Raw genomic sequence first — 22,580 nt, 5'->3', positions numbered from 1 at the left:
GTTTATTTCTTTGTAGGCAGCGTTTGGAGTGGCTGGATTACTGCCATTTCCTGGTGAGAGACTGACTTTCCCAGTCGGCGGGTCTGCTCAGTGTCGCTTGCTGCCCAGGTGGAAAACACAGGTGTGTTTACAGACGCGAGAACAACCTGCTCGCGCTTCCACATCGGCCACACACTCCAGCCGACGCAGAGAGGAACTCTACGGCAAAACCTGGCTGGGGCAAATGTTTGGATAGCCACACACACACACACACACGGAAAGAGTTGTCTGTGTTAGTTCAGTCTGAATGCTAATGATCATTCAGAGAGAGAAAGAGAAAGAGAGAGCCTCCTCCACGAACCCCCACCCCCCAATCACCCCAGCCAATCAGCACGCAGCCCGCCTGATTGCTTTGAAGTGAAGCAGAGACGTCGGATCAGGGTTTTTAGGTTCAACCACTCACCAGCTTAACATAATATCCCGCTTTCTGCAATCATCTGATGGGTACACCTACGACGACGTAATTGGCCTCCAGGCTCTGGAACAAGCTCTGGCTCGGCCAGCGGGGGCGGAGGGGAGGGCAGGAATGGGGGTTGGGGGTGGGGGGGGGTTATGTGAAGGGGCCTTCCATTTTCAAACATCATTAAGTCGAATCTGTTTTGTGTCCCTGACTAGGAACACCCCCGCTTGGTGACAGAAGTGGGTCGCTCCGTTCAGTCTCAGGCACATCCGGCCCAACACAACTCAGATTAAGTTTGACCTTTTTGGGGGGGAGGGGTCAAGTGTGGTTTAGGACTAATTCAGATGGACAGTGGTCTCCGATTGGTGGGAACCGCTGCTTTCAGAGTCCAATCCAGAGGATCAAAGGTTAAAAGTCGACCTGATAATCCCACTGATATGTAACATTCTTATTGTCTTTCTTCTTCTTCTTCTTTCATGCTTTTAGTGAGTGTACGAGACTTGCAGTGCTCTTCACTCTTTTAATGAATGTTTTTAATCTGTTCAGTGAAAATTTTAATATTAGGAAATTTATATATGGTGCTGGGTACATGAAATCGAACCAAAGAAAGTGGCAGCTTTTAAATTTTATTTCTGGTGAGGCAAAACTCGCAATTTACGTGACCAGAAAGAGGAGAATTGAAAACAATACTGTTCAAGAAGCAGCTACTGTTTTTTGCTGTAACATCAGATGTCGCTTAAAACTGGAATTTGGTTTTTATAAAATGACAAAAGACCTAAATAACTTTAGGAACATCTGGTGTCACAAAACTGTCCTATGCACTATAGTTGATGATGAACTCACTCTTGCAAATTTCCTGATATAATGCATTGATTTTTAAATTGTATTTCTTTTTATTGGTTTTTAGCATTTTTGGAGCACTTTAGCACTTTCATCTAATGTAAAATTGTAAAATGTTTGAGTGCGATTAAAGTGTTTTTGCAAAAATAAAAAAAAAATCTTCTTCTCCTTCTTCTTTTGTGGTTTTATACACATTAAACAAACAGAGCAGCTGCCAAAGCCTCCAGTATTCTCTACGCTGCTATTTATAGTCCCGTCCCAATTAGGAGACTCCTTCAAATGCAGGCCACAAACGCAGCGTCCTTTTCCCAAGCCGTGAAGAATCCACTCCATAGATCCCTCACCAGACAACCGTATCCAAAGATTCATTGCGTACCAGTGATTACGCCAACAACAAAGAAAGCATGAACATTCGCTGCTGGTGTTATTAGTACCTTTTACACGACACGTCTTTCACCTCAACTTTTACCGCTACTAATCAGCTCCTCGATCAAGACACAGCCTCAGACTGACAGCCAATCGGATTCCTCAAACTAAACATTTGCTGTATAATTTAATGGTGGAAAATGAAGCTTTATGTCACTAACCAACAAATTCAGAAAACGAAAATAAACTGCTGACGAGTTTCAATCTTCTTCAAGGCCCCCGGGCCTTGAGTTTGACACAATTGTTCTACAAGTACTGAATTGATTAATGATCAAACTGTTTAAATCGTTTTGTTTTGTTTTGCTTTTCATGGCAAACACATGCGTAGAATCCTGAAGCAACAGAAGCTATTTATTCCACACAGTTTAGACTTCTGCCTTTATTTTTAACAGAAAACAACCAGACAGAAAAGCAAAGGTCATTTTTATCTTGTGTGAAGATAACACATCTTTCCTGTGTACCGAGAGAAAAACAACAACAACCAGCTTTCACCCTTTTAATCATTTCCTTTGGTCTGATAAGGACGATTAGCGCTGATAAAGTCAAGCAACTCAAAGGGAATCGTTGATGTCGTGTTAATGAAGTCTCTATTTGAGGAGATTCTCACGGAGGCAGCATCGCTTCAGTTTCTGTGCTGCTTCACGACAACAAAGACGATATGTAGAATGGTGGTGATGATGAAGCCACCCTAAAAAACTGGATAATACTTTCAATAAATGCCGCAGATGGAGGGCGTTCTGTCGGTGAAGTGAACTTGATACCCTCGCTTTCTTGAGAAAACAACCCTCGCTTCAGCTCTGCTCTCTTCGGCTGCATCACAACCATGAAACTGCATGTGGCATCCCGCAATTTAACACACTGACGCTGAATAGTGCAGATGAAGTGTGACTCAAGGGGAAATAGAATTAATTCAGAGCCATTCAGCAGCTCCTGTGCCGGAGTGACACGCCGATCCCATCCTTATTTCTTTATTGAATGCACTTCGTCGTTCCTGCTCTGCTCGCTCGCTCACCAACTTCCTCCCCTCTCACTTCTCTGTTGTCATTTTCTGATGCTCCGTGGCTGCATTCCAGACTCCTTCGGTCTCTATACCTGAGAAAGGATGGTTATGCAACCCCATCACAACCCCCCTTTTGCAGAAACACACAGACACCCATGCAAATCACATCAGCATGTCCACAGCATCCTCCTCTTATGTAAGAATCTTCACCCCTCCGCCCCGTCCCCTTTCCTCCGTCGCAAAAAATCGTAATAAATGGAGGCTCCGGCGCAGCTTTTTGCAGCACAGCGGAAATAATTTGTTAATTCTTCCAGCAGGATCCTGATTTAGCCAGGAGCACTCAGCGCTCCCTAAAACACACACACACACACACACACACACTCCAGTGCTGGCTCCAAGTCCCCGCTCAGTACCCCAAAATAAAACACCAACACAACCCGCTCGTTTTTGACCAGATTTATTCTTTTGGTGCCAGCGCTGGCGTGAAAAGAGGATGATTTTTTTTGTATTTGTGTTTGTGTTGTGCTGCATGAACTCACCCCCTCATTAGGATAAGCCTCCCAGCCCAGGTCGGCCAATGCTGACATGGAGTCCAGCAACGTAACTGTAAGAACACAGAAGAGAGAGGACAAATATGTTTAGACACCAAAAAAAAAATATTACAGACATTTCTTTCTGCATCCTAACCTCAAATGATCCCCTATACGGAGCGGACATGTCCCCAAACGCATCACCAAGCCATCCCTCCATATAAAACCTTATTTTTCCAAGGACATCCTCTGTTGTGTCCGAATACAACAGCCAACAGCGGTAAAGCTATAATTTAGACTTTATGATTACTGTGGTTGTGATGCAGCGTTTACGGGTCAACAGTTACAAAACCAGCCAGCAAAAAGGGTCAAAATGCAGCAGAGAGAGTGTATTTTAAGTTGCATTTAAGTTTTCAGCTTTTAAGAGACACTCCACCCAAAAAAACCTCTGCTTTCAGTGTCGACCAATCAAACTGTTGGGGCAACACTTCAATTACAGCAAGAAAAATGTTTCTGAAGCTCAACCAGAGATGATCCATCCATGAGATTTCAGCTCCTCAGAACCAACGGCGGTGAACGGATTAGGTTTGTGGAAGAGCAGCCAGAGGTGTGCATCCCCACCTTCAACGCCAAACGATCCCAAGCATGAAGGAATCCACCGTTTTATCTGGCACGACCCAGATGGAAGAAGGTTGCATATCCAACTGTTGACAAGATGATTTGTGTTTCAGGAGAAAGATCTCTGCAAAGCTAAAGAGTGCGCAACAAATATTTTATCTCTTAACTGGAATAGCTAGATTGTCCCTTTAATGGAAGTCGTCCTACAACGGTCTCTTAAACGTTCATTAGCAGGAAGCAGGAAGGTGCAGACGCTGTTACTTCTTTCAACTTCCTCATTGTCAATCTTTACTTTCTTTCCTCCCGACAACCTGGAAAAAGCCTATCCAGAACACAAGGCTATCATAGTTCTCCCTCCTGAAATGATACAGGACGAATCCCTCAATTTAGCAATGCCTGTTTACAAGACTGTGTCCACACACTACTGTTAGAAAAGAGCCTGAAACTAAAAGTCTTCTTCTTTAGTCTTTTTTGCCCACTTCCTATTCCTATCACACCATTCATCATCTCTTAACGAATCCCAGCCGAATCCTCGACGCGGCAGCGACGACAGCATGGAGGCAATTCCCGCCGTATTAGCGAGCTTACCTGCGCTATGCTAATGCGACATCGCATATATCTGCGTGAGAACGGGGCTCCAGAGAGAACACGCGGCGTAATGAAGCAGATGGAGAGAGAGGCAGAGAGGGAGAGGGAAATGAAGTAAGGTGCCAAGCAGTAAAAGGTCAGAGTCGGCCTCCGGCACGAGTTTATTCACAGAGACTAAAGACCATTTAGACTGCTGTCTTCAGTTCAAGGACCTTTGAGTGGTGTACATAAATAGAACATAATGTATAATAATAAGTGATTCCTGAATTTATTATAGTCATCTGAGTGCCGGCTGCACAATGCAGCAGCAGGTTAACAGCCACACGCTGTGCTGCACTTCTACATCCCATCGTTTCGGTCGCCATCAGGCTTCTTCCACTTCTGCAACATCGACTTATTCTTCGACTTATAACATCGACGTATTATTTCTCTTTTAATGTGTAATTTTCCTTTTCATAAAAAGACAGAAGCCACCTTGAAGCGTGCAGAAAAAGAAAAAAAATCAAGAATTTTATTCTTTGTATATAAATACATTGAAGGAAATGTGGCGAGTGATCCTTTTAAATTACGGTTCATCTGCTGGGGAGTGAAGAATTTGACTCCCCCTGCACAGATTTCAGCTCTTTTCTGGCAGCATATGCACCAGCTATTACACATGTGTCAAACTCAAGGCCCCGGGGCCAAATGTGGCCCTTCACATCACTTTATGTAGCCCACGAGGGCATCAAAGGTCAGAGTGTCTAAAAATAAATAGATCAAAAGTGTGCTTTGACCAAAACTAAATTTCCCACAAAGCCTATTTTAACTCTGACTAAAACGTTTTGAACAAAGTTAATTTTCTAACTGTTTGATGTTATTTTTCTTTATTCTCTTGGATAATTTCATCCTTGATTGAAGGAGCTCTGTGTGTTTCATAATCTGACAAGTTAAAATGATTTATGTTATAACAGAGCAACAAGCAAACATATTTTTCTGTGTTACTGTAATGTTTGTAACTTGAATAAGTAATAAATTTTGAGTTATTCATCATTAAGGAGTTGTTACATTTATTTTACATTACACTGACTTACATTTAGTTACATTTATAAGTTACATCTTGCCCTTTGACGACAGCCAATATGCTGATGTGGCCCTCAGTGAAAACAAGTTCGACAACCCCTGAACTATTACCTATGACTGGCTCCCAGAATTCACATCCAATCCGTCCTTTTCCATCGTTTCTCATCATACTTTTGAAGTGAATCCCATAAACTATTCAAGGTTATACTGAGACTCTGTAAATATAACTACCAGGTTTAAACAACGTCCTGTAGGCAAAGTAAAATTAAAACATCATGAGGTTATTGAATTAGTTTTTGGTGAAGCAGCCATACCTCCCCAGCATAAACTGTTTCTTCAAATGTTCCTTTATTCTTTTATCTGCGACCATAAGATAAATCAAAGATCCTCTCAGATACTTTACTGCACTTGCAGCCGCTCAACATGCACAAACCCCGTCTAATAAGCTGATGTGTTCTTGTAAAGACACAATGCAGCCTTCTGGGAAAACACACCTATAGACAAACCTACACATCAACTCGCCTCACGCCTCCTGTCAATATCACTCATCACTTGTAATCAATGACTCCACTCATCAATTATGTATCAGCGGTTGTTTCCTGTCTGCTGACGAGGGCAATATGCATACACAGAACATGTGTGTGTGCGTTTGAGTGTGTGTGTGTGTGTATCATGACAATAAACCCGAATAACCATTAAAATATAGATTTCTTCTCAGGCCACACCTCGTTTTCTCCATCCTCCTTCTCTCTCCTGGGATTTGGCTAAAATGTGTGTGAGATCTGAGCCCAGACCAGGCAGGCTTTGTCGCAGAATGAAAACGCCAAACTCATCACTCACTCTAGCCACACACACACACACACACACACACACAAACACACACAACCGACCATTTCGCACAAACACACACTTCTCACACACATAATTCTATCATAAATGCGCGCATCCACGTGAGCATGTGACCTAATTAGTGTGAGAGTTGTACGAGTACAGGGAAACACGCTGTCTTATTGATTTTCAACAACAAACTGTGAGGCTTACATTCTGAAGGCGAAAGATGAGGAGGAAGAGGAGGCTGGGAATTTGTTCGGTCTCTACAAAGCCCCGAAACCATTACAAGAAACTCAGTCTCTCCATCTCTTCTTCTTCACTCTGTCCATGTTCATTTCCCTCTCGTTCCCGTTCCCCTGTTCATCTCCCCCTTCCTCTCCCTCTCTCGGGTCAGCATCCCCGGCTTCAGCTGGGATGCAAGGAGCTATGTGCTCCACCTGCCAAGCTCTCAAACAGAGCTGCCAACAGCCTGACCCGCACACAAAGAGGCAGAGATCCTCCAACATACGGTCGCTAATGCACAACAGGGACACACACACATCAGCAACACACACACAGAGACCACTCAATAAGACCACCATGCAGATTTATGTAGCACACAACATGCAGATACACCATGAGTTCAGTTTGGGAGTGGGAGATGGAATATATCATGACACCCAACATGGTTCTACATGTCCGAGCATCAGGAGCTTTATTTTGAACTATCTATAACGTAAAACTCTTTTTAAATATCATTTCACAACCAAAAAGTAAACTTCTTGCTGTAGAAAGATGACCAGAGTCTGCAGGAGTCATCTCCCTTTATCGCAAAAATAAAATCATTTAAAATGATTCTCTTCCACACATGATCGTATTCTACATTTATTAGTAGTAGTAATAGTAATAATTTATAATTTACTGCTAAAATACACTGAAAAGAAGCCTATTTTTAAAATAAAAGCAGAAAAAAATGACTTTTGTGTAAGCATTCAATAGGACATAATAGATTAACAAACAAATTCAAACACAATTATTCTCATAAAGTCATTTTGATTAATAAAAATAAACAATTCTGAACAGTGAACACCTCCATCAAGATCCAACAATCATTTTAATTCATTTATATCCAAATAAAAAGAGAAAGTACTCATAAAAAGCTGAAAAAATATCTTGAATATTCCCATTTACCAGATTTTTGCTACTCTTTAGCTTTGCCTGGCACCACCTAGCGAGGAGGTGTCGACTTTCTTCTCTAGTGCATGAAAGCTAATATGAATCACCGGACTATTCCTTTAATGTCATCGGACGTAGTAAAGTCTGATGATTAAACAACTAAACGTGGACAGACATACTTCATACATGTCAGAGACGATCCCCCTACTTCCACTCCAATCAAAGAGCACAACGCAGACTGTGAGTATCGTCAAGGCAACGAACGGACTGATGAAGAGGAGGAAAAGTTCAGCTCTGAACTTGACGGAGAAACCCGTTTTCTTTCATTTTCTCTACTCTCATTCACAAATCAGTTCTTCTCAGGTGGACGGATCAGCCCAAAATCAGCAAGTGTGAAAAGCAAAGATGTCTCTTTTCTGTAAATAATGTAAATAACCTGAATGTTTCAGTGGATTTAAATGCTTGTGCTTGAAGTAATAAATGTGCTTTTATTCAGTTCACACAAAGGAGCAGCTCACTGGGGGCAAAAGCAATAAAATCACCCCGTGGCTAAATGCTACCATAACCAGAATAGGGTTCACTTAGAATACAGAAATAGAGCTGAATGAAATTCAACTGGAATGATTTGACCTTAAATATTAATGTTTAACTGACTGGTGCAAATACATTATAAAAACGTGTGAGAATTATATAGGCTAACGGTGTCGTTTCGCTTTGTTTTAAATATAAAAGTATTTCCATCAAAAGCAAACCAGACAGCCCAAATGTTAACAATATATCACATTGTGCATCTACATTATTATATAAAAAGTTGTTGAACCTAAACTGTTCTTCCTGAATAAGCGCAGACGTTCATGTCACTAACCCGATTTCAAAAAAAATAAATGACTACAGCAGCTTCCACTGCTCCTCACTGAGGGGTGGAAAGTGTGACACCCAGTCAGATCCACACACTGCTTTTTTTTTTTTAATAAGCTTCCTCCACCAGTATGCCAACAACATCAAGGGCAAAGTGCAATAGACACACACACACACACACACACACACACACACACGCAACCATGCACACGGAAGCGTACACGGGCTTGAGACCTTGAGAAAATAATTTGCTGTACAAATCAGAGACATATGTGCCACACACACACACACACACACACACACACACACACACACACACACACACACACACACACACACACACACACACACACACACACACACACACACACACACTTGAAGAAACCATTCATTCAGTCTTGAATGAAAGCGGCTCTGAAGGAGCAGAATGAGTGAGTAATGATGGATTAACGTCTTTTATTTAACGCTGAACGACAGTTCGTGTAACCATCTCAGGCATCCCTTTTTAAGTGTGTGTTTTGTTTTTCTTGACTTTTTGGTGCTGTTACACACACACATACACACACGAAGCTGTCACACAGCTTCGTGACAGGAGGATCAAAGATAGTGGAGGGGAATCACAAATCAGATATGAGTGGTTGCATGTATGCACACACACACACACACACACACACACACACACACACACACACACACACACACACACACAGCTGTCACCATCAAATCCACCTCGACCTGGTTCACACTGATGTGGACAGAACGAGCCAAACTGGGGTAAAAATGTGCTACAAGAAAATTCGTAAAGGAATTTCGCTCACGAAAGCATGTTTGTTGGAACGTTGGTTAATGCGGCGTTTCACAGCTGTGATACGAGCAGAGACCTCGGAGCAAACAATAACATAAAAATAGAAAGAGATTTAGAAGCGACATCCCATTAAACCCCAATAAAGGTCAGAGCAGTTTCGACTCTGAGAGTTTTTCATATGTACACAGTATACAGACAGCAGAAATGACACAGACTCACTAAATGGGATACAGATAAGAGATAAAAGCAAGCAAGCGCACAACTAATCCAGTCAGACATTGCACATGACGAATGAAAGGCTACATCAGATTTCATGGTGGATTCCTGCAGCCTGTATCTTATTCTTTTCTATTTTGGGAAAACACACAATGTCCCAGATCCACCTTTTTGGAGGGTGGGCAGCAGTATACTTGTAGGTCAAAAGGAGGCAAGGCAGGTCGAGAAGAACTTGTAATTAAAGTGCGATTTGTCCGCTCCATCCTTCTGATGGTCCTCCAAGACCCGGCGAAGGGAATTTAATCTAATTCATTTTATACTGGAGCAGTTCTCTGTAGCCGGGGCTCGAGTGGATGAGCAAAGAGGGAATTAAAGAAGGAGAAATGTGTGTTTCTAGGGTGGTGCACAGACAGCAGTCAAGGACCAGTGATCAGTGATTTGACCAGAAGTTCAGGGCTGGTTCACAGAGGTGTGGAGGGGCCCCACTTACACCACAAATTCACTCCAACTCCCCCACATCACACGAGCAAGGAACAGCTCCTCTGACATTAATGAACTCTGGCTGGATGAAACCATTCAAGCCAACAGAACAGTTCCGCTCCGACTGCTTCAGGCGTGCATACGTTCACCTCCACGGTGAGAACTAACACCATGTAATCATTTAAAAATCAATAATGAACTTGTGGCGATAGCTGACTTGCATTGTAAAATCTGCATTGTTTGCATTTTGCGCTTCATATATGGAGTAAAAATGGTCAGCGTGCAGCTCTAAAGCTCGCTAACACATGTGATCGTGTTTATTTATAGCGTTAAACGAAAGGCAAACATGGTATTAAGAGTATTACTGGAGGAGTTACGGGGTTGTCAGACAACTTCCTGTCTGAATGAAGCGACTTCCTAGAAAACTCAAGATGCTGGTGTGCAAATTTAACACAATCACGTGTGAATTCATGACTTCCTAGATCCTCCTTTAGTCTTTCCAGGGTTTTCCTGTCTCTGTTGCGATTGGATCTATTTCTTAAAGCTCCATCAAGCAGTTCCTCCACTTTTTTTGGGACAAGACTCGAGTAGTTCCTCTAGTTTCCATTGTGCATGCTAAGCTAAGGTAACGCCACTGGCTACCACTGCTTTGTGTTTAGACATGAGAGAAAACGCTGACCTCTGCAACACACCTCATGTCCAACTGTTTCATTAAACACAGATTAAAGCACTTTCAACCATTAACTGTTATACAACAGGAATGATGTGCTCTACACTTGACAAAACTGTGCTTAGCAACCCATGACAACTATTAAACAGCACACAAAGGCTGTGTGAGTGCCGTTACTGCCGCTCCGCATCATAGACCACAGAAAAACGGGAGTTATTCAGAGATCTACGCCTCTTTATTCATTCTTTTTGTTCTTTATCAAGCTTGTTTCGCCTCACAGATTCACGCTTATGATATATCTTTTAATTCAGTCGAGCTCGCACATATACACACAAACACACACACACACACATATACACACACTCGCACAATGAACCCATGAGGTGAAGCCCTCACAGTAGAATCATTCTCTGTCACTGAGCTGTATTTATAACCCTATCTATCAGCCAGCACTAGGAACGCATCACACTGTTCTCTGGACCACCAAACAGCCGCGAGTCATACGTTATAATAGCATGGGTGTATGGGGGGGGTGTATGTGTGCGTGCATGTATGCTGGTGTGTGAGTCTGCATTAAACTGAGATAAAAATCTCCGGCTCACTGCAGAAACATTGCAGCTCCTGTTTCCGCAACTGGAAGCGGCAGAAAGAGACGAAGAGGGAAGAGAAGAAGGAAAATGGGAAAACAACCCCGGAGAGAATCTGATGGGAAACGGAGGAGAGCATGTATGAAAGACGGGGTTTCGACTCGGGTGGAGGGGAGAAGCTGGAAGATGAAAAAAAATGGAGGATGCTCGCCGTCTCCACTGAACGAGGGATGTATGTCCTCTTCTATCCAAGGTCACGGTTGCTACAGCAATCTCTGGGACTCACACACACACACACACACACACACACACACACACACACACACACACACACACACACACACACACACACACACACACACACACTTAATGAGGTATAGCTCTGCCGATAACTACAAGCTACCAATATGGATTGAAGCTATTAAACCAGAGGAGACCTTTGACCCAACATTATACCACCGTCAGGATTCCGTGTGAATCATCAGGACTACCGGGAGGGCGTGCATTACATATGCTTGCCTCTGCACTAACGGCTCGCCCTCATGTTAACCTTACAAAGCAATAGAGCTATTCAGCCCCCAGCATCCCGAGGCCAATCCAATAGAAACCTTCAAGTACCCTGGAGCTCCAAGACAAATTACAGATTATAGTAAAGCTCGAGAGTAAAGCATAAGTCACAGCTCCAGTCATGATGTTTTAATCTTCTCTGCCCACCTTTGATGATCAACTTTATCCTATGTCTGTTTGCTTATAGCATTTAGGTAGCATCTGGAGCAGATTCATTGATTCATTCATGATTTGATTTGATTTGGTAGAATAAATAAATGATGGATTTTGATGATTAATCAGCACAAAAAGCAAATTAATGTAAATGTTTTCTTGCCAAATTGACAGGTGAGGTGTTCTTTCAAAACTCGTTCTTTTCAAAACTGTCGAAATCAACCGACAGTAAAGATCGATCCATCTATACACAACACAGGGTCTTTATGTAACCGTATTATAATTATAATAATCAGTTGTTCTTCGGCTGCTGTGTCTGAACTCTCAGTGATCATTTCTAGATAAATATGCTAATCATCCACTGCTGAAGCGACCGCTAACTGCTGCTGACGGCATCAGGCCCAGGAGCCCCAAACTGAAGCTGCTGTGATGACAGTAAATCCTCCAACAAGACACTTTGGACACTCCTGCATTGGGGATCTTTCAAATGTCACTTACTGTACTTCCTTTTAGAAAATTTTAGCTAGCTCAGTTAAGTGATGTTAGCAACTGACTCAACGTTGGGATGTGAGGAGCCAAACCCAGAATAACTAGAATATGTGCCCAAAATTATTTCTGTCAAAATATGTATTATTATTATTATTATTATTATTGATTATGATAATAATAATAATAATAATAATAATAATAATAATAATAATAATAATAATAATAATAATAATAATAATAATAATAATATGCATGCAAATATTATTTTTTATCATGCATTCTGACTTGGAATGCTTTGCTGTGCATTAGCTCTAATTTAATTATCTGTCGTGCATGGGCTAAAAGCACTTTGAGGTAAAATAGTATTTAAATATAATTTGAGGTGTCGCTCTGTCCTTGATTTTGTCAGACATACGAAAAGAATCTGAGATGCGAGTCATGCTCCAGGACACCACCGCTAGTTGGCGGATGGATACAACATCAGCTGGGACTAGAGCTTGTTCTCATTCTCAGAGTGAAGACTTAGTGTGCCTGTGCTCATGACTTTTGCATGTCTTTTCATACTTAATCACTGTTTACGTAATTTATGTTATAATTAGTTATAGAGAGGTTAAGTATGTATGTCTATTGGTTGAAAAAATATGGGATTTTTTCATAATTTAGGGGGTTTGAGGTTTTTTTTACAAGGTTGGAACCAATTAAAATAATTTAAGTTATCTTAAATGGGGGAATGTTGTTTGACTTGCAAGTTCAGTCATGGATTAAACTCGTATCTCAAGGTAAAACTTAACAACAGCACCTCTGACTTCCAGCAGCATGTCGAGAACAGGAAAAGTTAAACCTGCTGTGACAGTCTAACATATGCTGCCCTAAGTTGTTAGCCTGATGATTAAATTCAGGCAAAGCCTGTTTTATTCCATCACCATGACCCAGTCGCTAGTTGCATGCTGCGGGAGAAGAGAAAAGACAGCCACTGTTGAAGCTTACATAATTAGCTCTTTAATCTCCAACAATTCTCAAAACTCTGCAAAATTAGCGGTCCACACACCCACTGGCAGCAGCGCAATGTTGGTTAGTCTCAGCATTAGCGTTAACAGCCATTGTTAAAATTAAAACTGCTTCAGGGACGTGGGTAAATCAGCAGAAAATCAGAAAATGAAGGTAATGATTTCAGTGTATGTGCAGGATGTTGGTCGGAATAAATTCCCTACATAAACCTGAGGAAAAATAATTAAAAATAATGAATAAATCTGTAAGATTAATCAGCTTTATTTCCAACTGTGTTGTCAATCTTCATGTCTAATCTGTACAATACAGTCCGTGCCATTTGCAGTGGACAGACAAACTCATCAGTCTTGCTTCTGTTGTATATTTTCTGATTGAGGAGGCAAAGGCAGAGCCTGAAGGCATCATAAAAATAGAAAGGAGTGATAGTCGGCACCTTTTCCAAGAACAATGACTCCTCATGAAGGATGCAAAAAAAAAGGAAAAAATCCATGAAAAATAAACACACACTCAAACACACACACACACACATACACACAGACAAAATATGATGACACATGTGATTCTACTGAAGAGGCGCAGACAGGCAGTGAAGACAAAAGCGACTCTGGGAGACCTTGGAGCATCCACCCTGATGTTACATCAGAATGCCCAGGGGTTCAGACACAAGGCGTGTTGGGCGCCCTCTGCTGGTGGAGAGAGAGCGAGAGAAACTCCTCCACTCCTTCTCACTATTTAACAGACTTTCAGAGGATGATCTTCATCACAGCAACTTTTGAATGAGCCGTTTTTGGACAAATCTCATGTTTCCCAGCCTCCACTTCTCAACCATTCCATCAGTTCTACTGAAAGCACAATGTTCTCCCACCCCTCTGATCTGTCTTGTTTTGATGCTTAAAAGCAGATCAGTAGCTCTGGTGTGTATCTACCAAATGTTGACAGCTAACACTGTTTTTCTTCTAATGCTATCAGGTCGATCAAAGGGACCACGTCCTTAATCGAGCCTTGAGAACCACCACAGAGTCTCTCCTTCTACGAAAGCCCTTTCATTTTCCACTAGGTGCAGTCAGAGGAAGGATTTTCCTGGATTAACGTGACTACGGAGCTGTGTGGGTGGAGAATATGCAAACTAGACAAACACAATGATGCGAAGCGGTGCATTCTTTTAGCTAAGTGTGAGGTCACAATGGGGAAAGGTAAAGGCGGTGCATGGAGAAAGCCTGATGAAAACGATCCTCCCCACCGGGGTCATGCACATGACCTCCATGGCACAAATCAGGGAACGGGCAAAAGGTACCAAGTAGGTTTGTGCCCCAAAGGATCATGCAAAAAGCACATACATGCATAATTCAGACGGTGCATATTAGTAACGACAGATGACCTGTGTGTACAAACACACACATGTGCAGCAAACCTCAGATGCCCCCCTGGTGCATTTATCTAAACCAACAGAAGTTTCCTCCAGCTTCCAGTTGGTTTCATCATTCATGCTCCATTCGATGAATATTTCAGCAGTGTGTTCCCATCTTCCTCACATGCATTGTCTCCTGCTGTTGGAGCTGCTGCTCCTCCTTCCAGCTCCTCCTGCGCTCTCTCAGTCCTGCTCCTCGTCTATCCTCAGGAGCCTTTGTTCTGTGTGAACTCCTATGGGATGTGACATACATTCAAGGGATGGAGGTAGGCTCCACTCCACTTCACTGAGTCAGCCCAGGACAAGGGTTCCCATCAGAACCGTGTGTGTGTGTGTGAATCTTTTTTATGGAGTTGTCTGTCTTTTTGTGCTTGTGTGTCCCTCAGATCGGTCTGACAGGAGCATCTCTGACACTCAGACGCGTCAGTTCTGACTTGAACTTGAGACAAATTACTGGGACTAAAGTACGACTTGTTCCTTTCTTCATTAAGTGCAACTTCATCATTAGACACACTGTCAGGAGGAGTTAGTGAAGTAAATGCATTGTCTCATTTCAGGCCGAGCATCAATGTTAATACAATAACCGAGAGAGGCTCTGCAGCGGCGTGTGACAAATTTAATGTAATAGCTGCTCCTCATATGCAGGCTGGAGACAGTGGGACATAAACCACCGCGGAGAAAACATCTGTCAGTGTGTTATAATAAAGATGTCGATAATTAAGAGGGATTGTAATGTTGTCCGAGCGCGATTTTTCTAAGTTAGGCCACTTTTATAGTTGGGCGACGCAGAAAAGTGACATGTCCACATCACCCGTCTGTGTCCTCAGCGTGCCAAGGTTGCCAGTGCGCACATCTCACCCAAATTTAATGTCAGCAAGCTAGAAAAGGAAAAAAACTAAACAACAGTCCACCCTGATTTTTTTTTTTTGTTGTTGTTTTTTTTTTTTTTGTATGCGTGATTCATGGAGCTCTTTGCAGGAGTCTCCGCTCCTGTCCCCCGGCGAGCGGAGTCGCGGAGCGCGGCTACTTATCCGCCAACACGGCGCGCAAGTAATCTACCTTCCACTCTGCTCAAGGTTCACACATGCTGGGATACCCACCTTCATTCTCCGGGTAATTCCGTAAGGCTCTGCACGGCGACGACGAAAAATGAAAAAGAATCAAGAAGTACAGGAGGAAAGAGGATGGATAGATCCACAGGGCGCGTGGTGGTGCCATTTTCAGGCTGCGCTGCGCCCTCGCTGCATCCCTGTCGGCGGTGTCGAGTCGATGACCGCAGAGCTGCGATTGAGGAGAGAGAGAGAGTGAGAGAGGGGGGGAGAGAGAGAGAAAAAGGGGGGAGAGGGGAAAGGGAGAGGAGGAGACGACGGGAAGGAGGGTCCACAGCCAGCCAAGTCCTGTCAATCAGGACTGATTCTGGGAGACATTTGGAGACGCCTCACACGAGGTTACACTGTAAAAAGTCTCCCAAAGAACAGGTGGTTAAAAAAGAAAGAAAGAGAGAAAACGTTTATTATTTAAAAAAAATGACATGAATCACAGGAAACAAACATGTTAAACGCAGCTGTCAGTGCTGCACGTTTAGCACCAACACAAGAGACAAAACACCATGCAATAATCTCCAAAGGCCATCCTGAAGTGACAGCATCACACACAATGGAACTTCACGCGTAATCATCCGCTGCAAATGTCAGGGCGCACACAGCCCGCTCAGGGGAGAGGACTCCCAGCACATTATAGAAATATGATCAGATTGCAGCACAAGGATGACTTTGAGTCATCATTTTGTGATATATAAATAGGGAGAAATATTAAAATAAATTGAAATGCGCTGAAATGCAGAAAATGTGCAGGTGAATTAAGGAAAGGAAAGTAAAATCAACTCATGCAGATAAAGTCCTTCTGATTTATAAAATCATGACACCCCCCAAAGGAAAATGTAATCTTCTACGTTCGGCTTTTCCCTTCATGGGTCGCCACAGCGAATCAGTTGCCTCCATCTAACCCTGTCTTCTGCATCCTCTTCTCTCACACCAACTACCTTCATGTCCTCTTTCACTACATCCATAAACCTCCTGTTTGGTCTTCCTCTAGGCCTCCTGCCTGGCAGTTCAAAACTCAGCATCCTTCTACCAATATATTCACCATCTCTCCTCTGGACATGTCCAAACCATCTCAGTCTGGCCTCTCTGACTTTATCTCCAAAACCTCTAACATGTGCTGTCCCTCTGATGTACTCATTCCTGATCCTATCCTTCCTGGTCACTCCCAGAGAGAACCTCAGCATCTTCATCTCTGCTACCTCCAGCTCTGTCTCCTGTCTTTTCCTCAGTGACACTGTCTCTAGACCAAACAACATCGCTGGTCTCACCACAGTTTTATACACCTTTCCTTTCATTTTAGCTGAAACTCTTCTATCACACATCACACCTGACACTTTCCTCCACCCGTTCCATCCTGCCTGGACACGCTTCTTCACCTCTTTTCCACACTCTCCATTGCTCTGGACTGTTGACCCTAAGTACTTAAAATCCTCCACCTTCTTGATCTCTTCTCCCTCTAACCTCACTCTTCCACTTGGGTCCCTCTCATTCACACACATGTACTCCGTCTTACTGCGGCTAACCTTCATTCTTCTCCTTTCCAGGACAAACCTCCACCTCTCTAGCTTCTCCTCCACCTGTTCCCTGTTCTCACTACAGATCACAATGTCATCTGCAAACATCAAACGAAAATGTAATAAACCACTTTATTAGGAAAAATATAGATTATTGGTCACGTCAGATGATTTCAGTTTCCACAACTCAGAAGAGCTACCAAAAAAGTCTTATTTGTCCTGTAAAAAAATGCACCACATCTGTCATGGCGGCTGTACTAAAACAACCTCAGATTTGTGATGTAGCCCCACCCGCCCTGGAGCAGAAGACAGAATACACACACCCATCTCAGTGCAGAACACACTGTCAGTTTCTCTGATAGGCAGTCTGAGCACACGGCATTTACTCAATTAGTGTCAGCTCAGACTTGCATCTCTCTGTCTTTGCCTAGTTGTTGATATATATTCCTGCGGGTGATGTTTGTGTGTGTTTAACCATGAATAAATAACGTGCGCGGCCTTGTCATGTGACATGATCGAAGAGGAAGAGCTGGGAGCATCCAAGGTCGACCTTTCACTCTTCTGTCTCCTTAACATCACCAATGTGGAGAAGGCTCGACAAAACCTTCAAACGGGACGTGTTCCATCTGTTGTGTGTGTGTGTGTGTGTGTGTGTGTGTGTGTGTGTGTGTGTGTGTGTGTGTGTGTGTGTGTGTGTGTGTCTGTGTTCACATACAGGAGAAGTGTATGTGTCATCCCTGCAGTGTCAACCGCTCCAAACTATAAACTGCAGTTCGAGATAATCACGAAAAAATTTGACAGGAAACATCGATAGGAATTGAATTTATGGAGCCTTTATTAGTGACATATGGGAGGTATTAGTATTAGTTAGTGTCCAGTAAAGAAATCTTTACACAGAAATGATTCTTTACGACCAATCAATGGTCGTCAATGTTTCACATGTCCTGTTCGTACCTGGTCAGTTAAGGTGGAACCGCAAAATTGAGGTGATCACCAGGTTACAGGAACTTCCTGTAGAGTCGAGTGGAGCAGAGCTGGTAGGACCAATGGGAATGTGAGTGTGTATGAAACAATGCGACCAGTTTCATTCCATAGACGATCAGAGTTCCTTTTTTACCTTATTTTTATCGTATTTTATTACCTCTCCCATTTTTCTGACTGTTTCTTCTGATTTCTGCTTAGAATTCTCTCAAGTAAAAAGCAAACGAGTCACATATTTGCCTCCAAATATTCATTCGTTGCTAATATTTTGTCCTCAATAGATGTTTTGAATATAAATTGGTCATTTAATTTGTAGTCATTTAATTTCCCATTGATCTTGCTGTAAATTCGCAGGCGTGCCGACAGAATGTTTAAAACGAACCTCAGCGGTCACCTGATGCGTTGGAAGGTGATGTAACAGCATCAATGATTTATGGAAGGATCATGACCACAATTATATTTACCACAAGCAATGTTCTCCTGTCACGCTTCTGTCCAAAATGAGGCTCCTGAAAGGGCCGTAAAACTATCAGACGTACAATGATTCATCGAGAAACGCTGTGTGTCGCTATGGAAGTGTGTGTGTGACGGCTTTATGTATGTGTGTGTGTGTGTGTGTGTTTGAGGCATCTGCCTCCTCAGATTGGTTAAGGATCCAATAATGATGATGGTGATTTGTTCCCTGCAATGCCGTCGTTTGGATGACCTAATTTCCTCATTGGGTGTGGGAAGAAGAAAAAAAATGCTAAAATACCACTTCCACTCCTTCCTCCCCTTTCCTTTCTTCTCCCCCCTTCCTTTTCTTCTCCTCCCATGATGCAGCATCCATCCGACGGGCGACACAACGCCGCTGTCATGCATTCCTGCAGCGACGGCGTGACCCGGCATCTTAAACCCTCATCACTCCCCCACCCTGCCACAAATATCCATCAGGCCTCACATGAGAATGAATCCACCAATAAGATGATGACGTGCCGTAACGCGACATTTGGTGACATTCACTCAATTCCCAAAATCTATTTCCACCCTTTTCACGTGGATTTCTTCCATTCCTTCTGCCCTCCATCTTCAGACCTCCAGATCCTCACCCTTCACCCCGCTTAGCCCGGAGGGGTCATCCATTGACTTCATTCATCAGGGTCAGCTAACGAAGTGCCATTCCCTCCAACCCCCCCCCAAAACACACACACACACACACACACACACACACACACAAACACACACATACAGTCTCCAGCCAAGAAAATGTGACATAATAGAGATGAGACCTGAAATAAACGTGCGTTGCACAGATACGCCGTTGATGTCGCTCGCCTTTTTGACGGGGGGCAGATTCGATGACAGGGTCATCTTGCCTGGTCAGGATTTCCCCCATCGCCACCACTCTCTCTCTACACACACACACACACACACACACACACACACACACACACACACACACACACACACACACACACACACACACACACACACACACCCTTCGCCCTATTCAGAGCCACTCACTCATGTGGTAATGTTTCTATTGTGACAGCCTGAAGGCTTTATGGGTAACAGCTTGGTGCTGGCATTTGAACAGAGGCATTAGTGTGAAAATGAGCATGCGGGTGAGTCTGTGTGTGTGTGTGTGTGTGTGTGTGTGTGTGTGTGTGTGTGTGTGTGTGTGTGTGTGTGTGTGTGTGTGTGTGTGTGTGTGTGTGTGTGTGTGTGTGTGTGTGTGTGTGTGTGTGTGTGTGTGTGTGTGTGTGTGTGTGTGTGTGTGTGTGTGTGTGTGTGTGTGTGTGTGTTTGGTTGCAACTGTGTCTGGCTCATCCGCTGTGGAAGCTACCCGTCTAGGAATGGAAGCATTAAGACCTCAACTTCTCTACTCCAGACCACTGGTGGAAGATTTAAGGAGGCAACTGCACACACACACACACACACACACACACACACACACACACACACACACACACACACACACACACACACACACACACACACACACACACACACACACACACACACACACACACACACACACTCAATCCCACCTCATTCCACTCTTACTTTCCTGCTACCTCCAACTCAGTTCAGCAGGCGTAGTGATTCGTCATGTCACAGACCTGGAGCTGCCACACAACAAAAGAGGGGAAAGGAGTGTGGGAAAGGGCGGGTGCACAAAGCCCGCCCTGCCCCCTGATGTCCCAATGTCTTAGGCATGGGGAGACGGACAGCCGCTTCAGCATCCCCCTACCCCCCAACCTGCAGAAAGGCAATCAATCTATCGAAGGGGCCATTTACAAAAAGACTGTTTTACAAGAAATAAACTTTTTTCGCATTCTGTTCAAACAAGAACTCAGTTTTTGGGGACTGATATGTAAAATCTATGGAGACAAGCTCCAGAGGGGAAACTTTTCATGTCATGTATGTGAGTAAAAAACACTTTTTTTTTCTCTTCTTTTTAGTCTTTTGCCAGCCTTCTTTGAACATGAAGAGCCAACTATGGACAGTTTTCGTGGGATCATCAATCCTTAAAGTTGACTTTACGGATAATGTGCAAAATATACATCATATCAGTTGCCCCCCATTCCACAAAACACCCTTCAGCTGAGTCCAGACAGACATTTGAGTGGAGAGATAGAGCTGAGAGAGGACGGAGGGGAGAAAAAGATAAATTCTGTCAGTCTCTGCCTGCTCTGACCAAAGAAGAGAGCGATAAGGAGAGGAAGGATCTCCTTGACGATGACACCAGAGCAGCCAAACAGGCGTAAAACGGCTAAGAGAAGATGCTCACACACGTCGTCTCATATGGGCCGTACTGTCTTCTCATATTTAAGGTCACACACTCACGCAAACACGCACTTTGGTTTAACTGCTGACTTGAAGCAAACTGAAGGTTGTCCAACTCACAGCGGGATTGAGAGGAGGGATATTTACTGTAAGTCTGCAGGACGAGAGTCACCGGTGTCTCAGCTGAGTTCTTCCCAAACAGAGGAACGATTTTTAGCAATCAATGAGAACCGACCTTGACTGCCTGTATCACATTCCTGACTGTGCTGACCTATTAGCTGATGATGAGAAAACAAATAGATTCACAGCAGAGGAGTGGAGGGGACAACGACCATCCAATCCATTCGTAAAACAGTTTTTTCCACTGAAAATGTAAATTGCCTTGAAGTAATAAAGACAAACACGCACAGCCAAACAACGTGAGCGTCGCAAAAGTCACACATTTTATGTGATAAAAGGTGTTAAAGCAGAAGGATGAAGTGATGTAGGGGAGGATGGATGCAGTCATCATGATGAATTGGAGTTTGCCCAAACACTGACAGTGTGCTGGCAGAGAGAGGAGGAAGCGATGCCCGACTTGGAGCTCAATCATGTCCTGCCTGCTCAGCATCGATACGCCGGCTGAGATTGAGGAGAATATGAATAAGAATTCAGGCGGTGCCGCCTTCCATCTCACGGGCCTGCTGTCATCGGGTCTCCCGGTCTGCAGGGATTTGCAGTTGCCAATGCCTCCAATAATATACAGAAACATACGCAGTGGAGAAACACCTGCTGATGGAAAATTCTATATCCAAAGTCAAAACAACGACTGAATTCCATTTAGTAGCTCCAGTTTTAGCATCCTAAATTGTGCGTGGCGGCTCACTGTTTATACTGCAACTCAAAAAGAACATAAAGGTGCTTTTATTGTGACAAGTCAATATGTCAAGTGTAAAAAAAAAAGCAACAACCTCATAGAAATGAACCATAACTGTGTCCAAAGCATTCCACATGTGAGTCATTTGTTTAATTTTTTTTTTCATATTGAGCTAAATGTCTTCTTTAAAGTCGTTTCCTTTGCATGTCAGATTTTATAGCGGTGAAAACGACTGTTTGATGACATTAGATCAGTGTGATGGTTCGTAGAAGTCCACAGTGAAACAGATGAACGATCCACATTTCCGTTGTCTTTGGATCACATAATATAATAAAGACTGAAAAAGGGTTTAAGCAGCGTTTAATATTTGTCGTAAAAAAGCAACTGTGACTGAACATCATCTTGAGAGCCGTCGCTGAGAAAATCACTGAGTGTCTCCAGGGTCGACTCTGACAGTCACTTCAGTAGGATTAGTGGAAAATTATTTGACTTATCGATGGTTCAAAAGCTGCTAAATTTCATTCAGGTGTAAAGAATTCTGACAACCAGTGAAAATTTGCGAGAACGCAAGAAAACGCGAGACACGTCGATCAATCCTTGTCACACAAAAACGATAAAATCCTGATGCGT

The 22,580-nt window shown here is 43.2% G+C and overlaps 1 protein-coding gene across 2 annotated transcripts in view; it reads right to left on the bottom strand.

Moving 5' to 3' along the window:
* The window catches only part of epha4b (eph receptor A4b), a 72,473-nt gene extending 56,459 nt beyond the window's left edge, over positions 1-16,014 (bottom strand). For both annotated transcript variants that reach the window (XM_068340070.1, XM_068340071.1), the window contains exons 1-2: positions 15,828-16,014; positions 3,245-3,309 (exon numbers count right to left, since the gene is read on the bottom strand). In XM_068340070.1, coding sequence (XP_068196171.1) covers positions 3,245-3,309; positions 15,828-15,945 — 183 coding nt within the window. In that variant the 5' untranslated portion in view covers positions 15,946-16,014. The remainder of the gene's footprint in view (positions 1-3,244; positions 3,310-15,827) is intronic.
* Between the last annotated feature and the right edge of the window lie 6,566 nt (positions 16,015-22,580).

This window comes from Antennarius striatus, chromosome 18 (genome assembly GCF_040054535.1).
Source record: "Antennarius striatus isolate MH-2024 chromosome 18, ASM4005453v1, whole genome shotgun sequence".
Classification (NCBI taxonomy): Eukaryota; Metazoa; Chordata; class Actinopteri; order Lophiiformes; family Antennariidae; genus Antennarius; species Antennarius striatus.
Note: the sequence above shows the minus strand (reverse complement) of the source record. Positions and strands in the feature narration are given on the sequence as shown.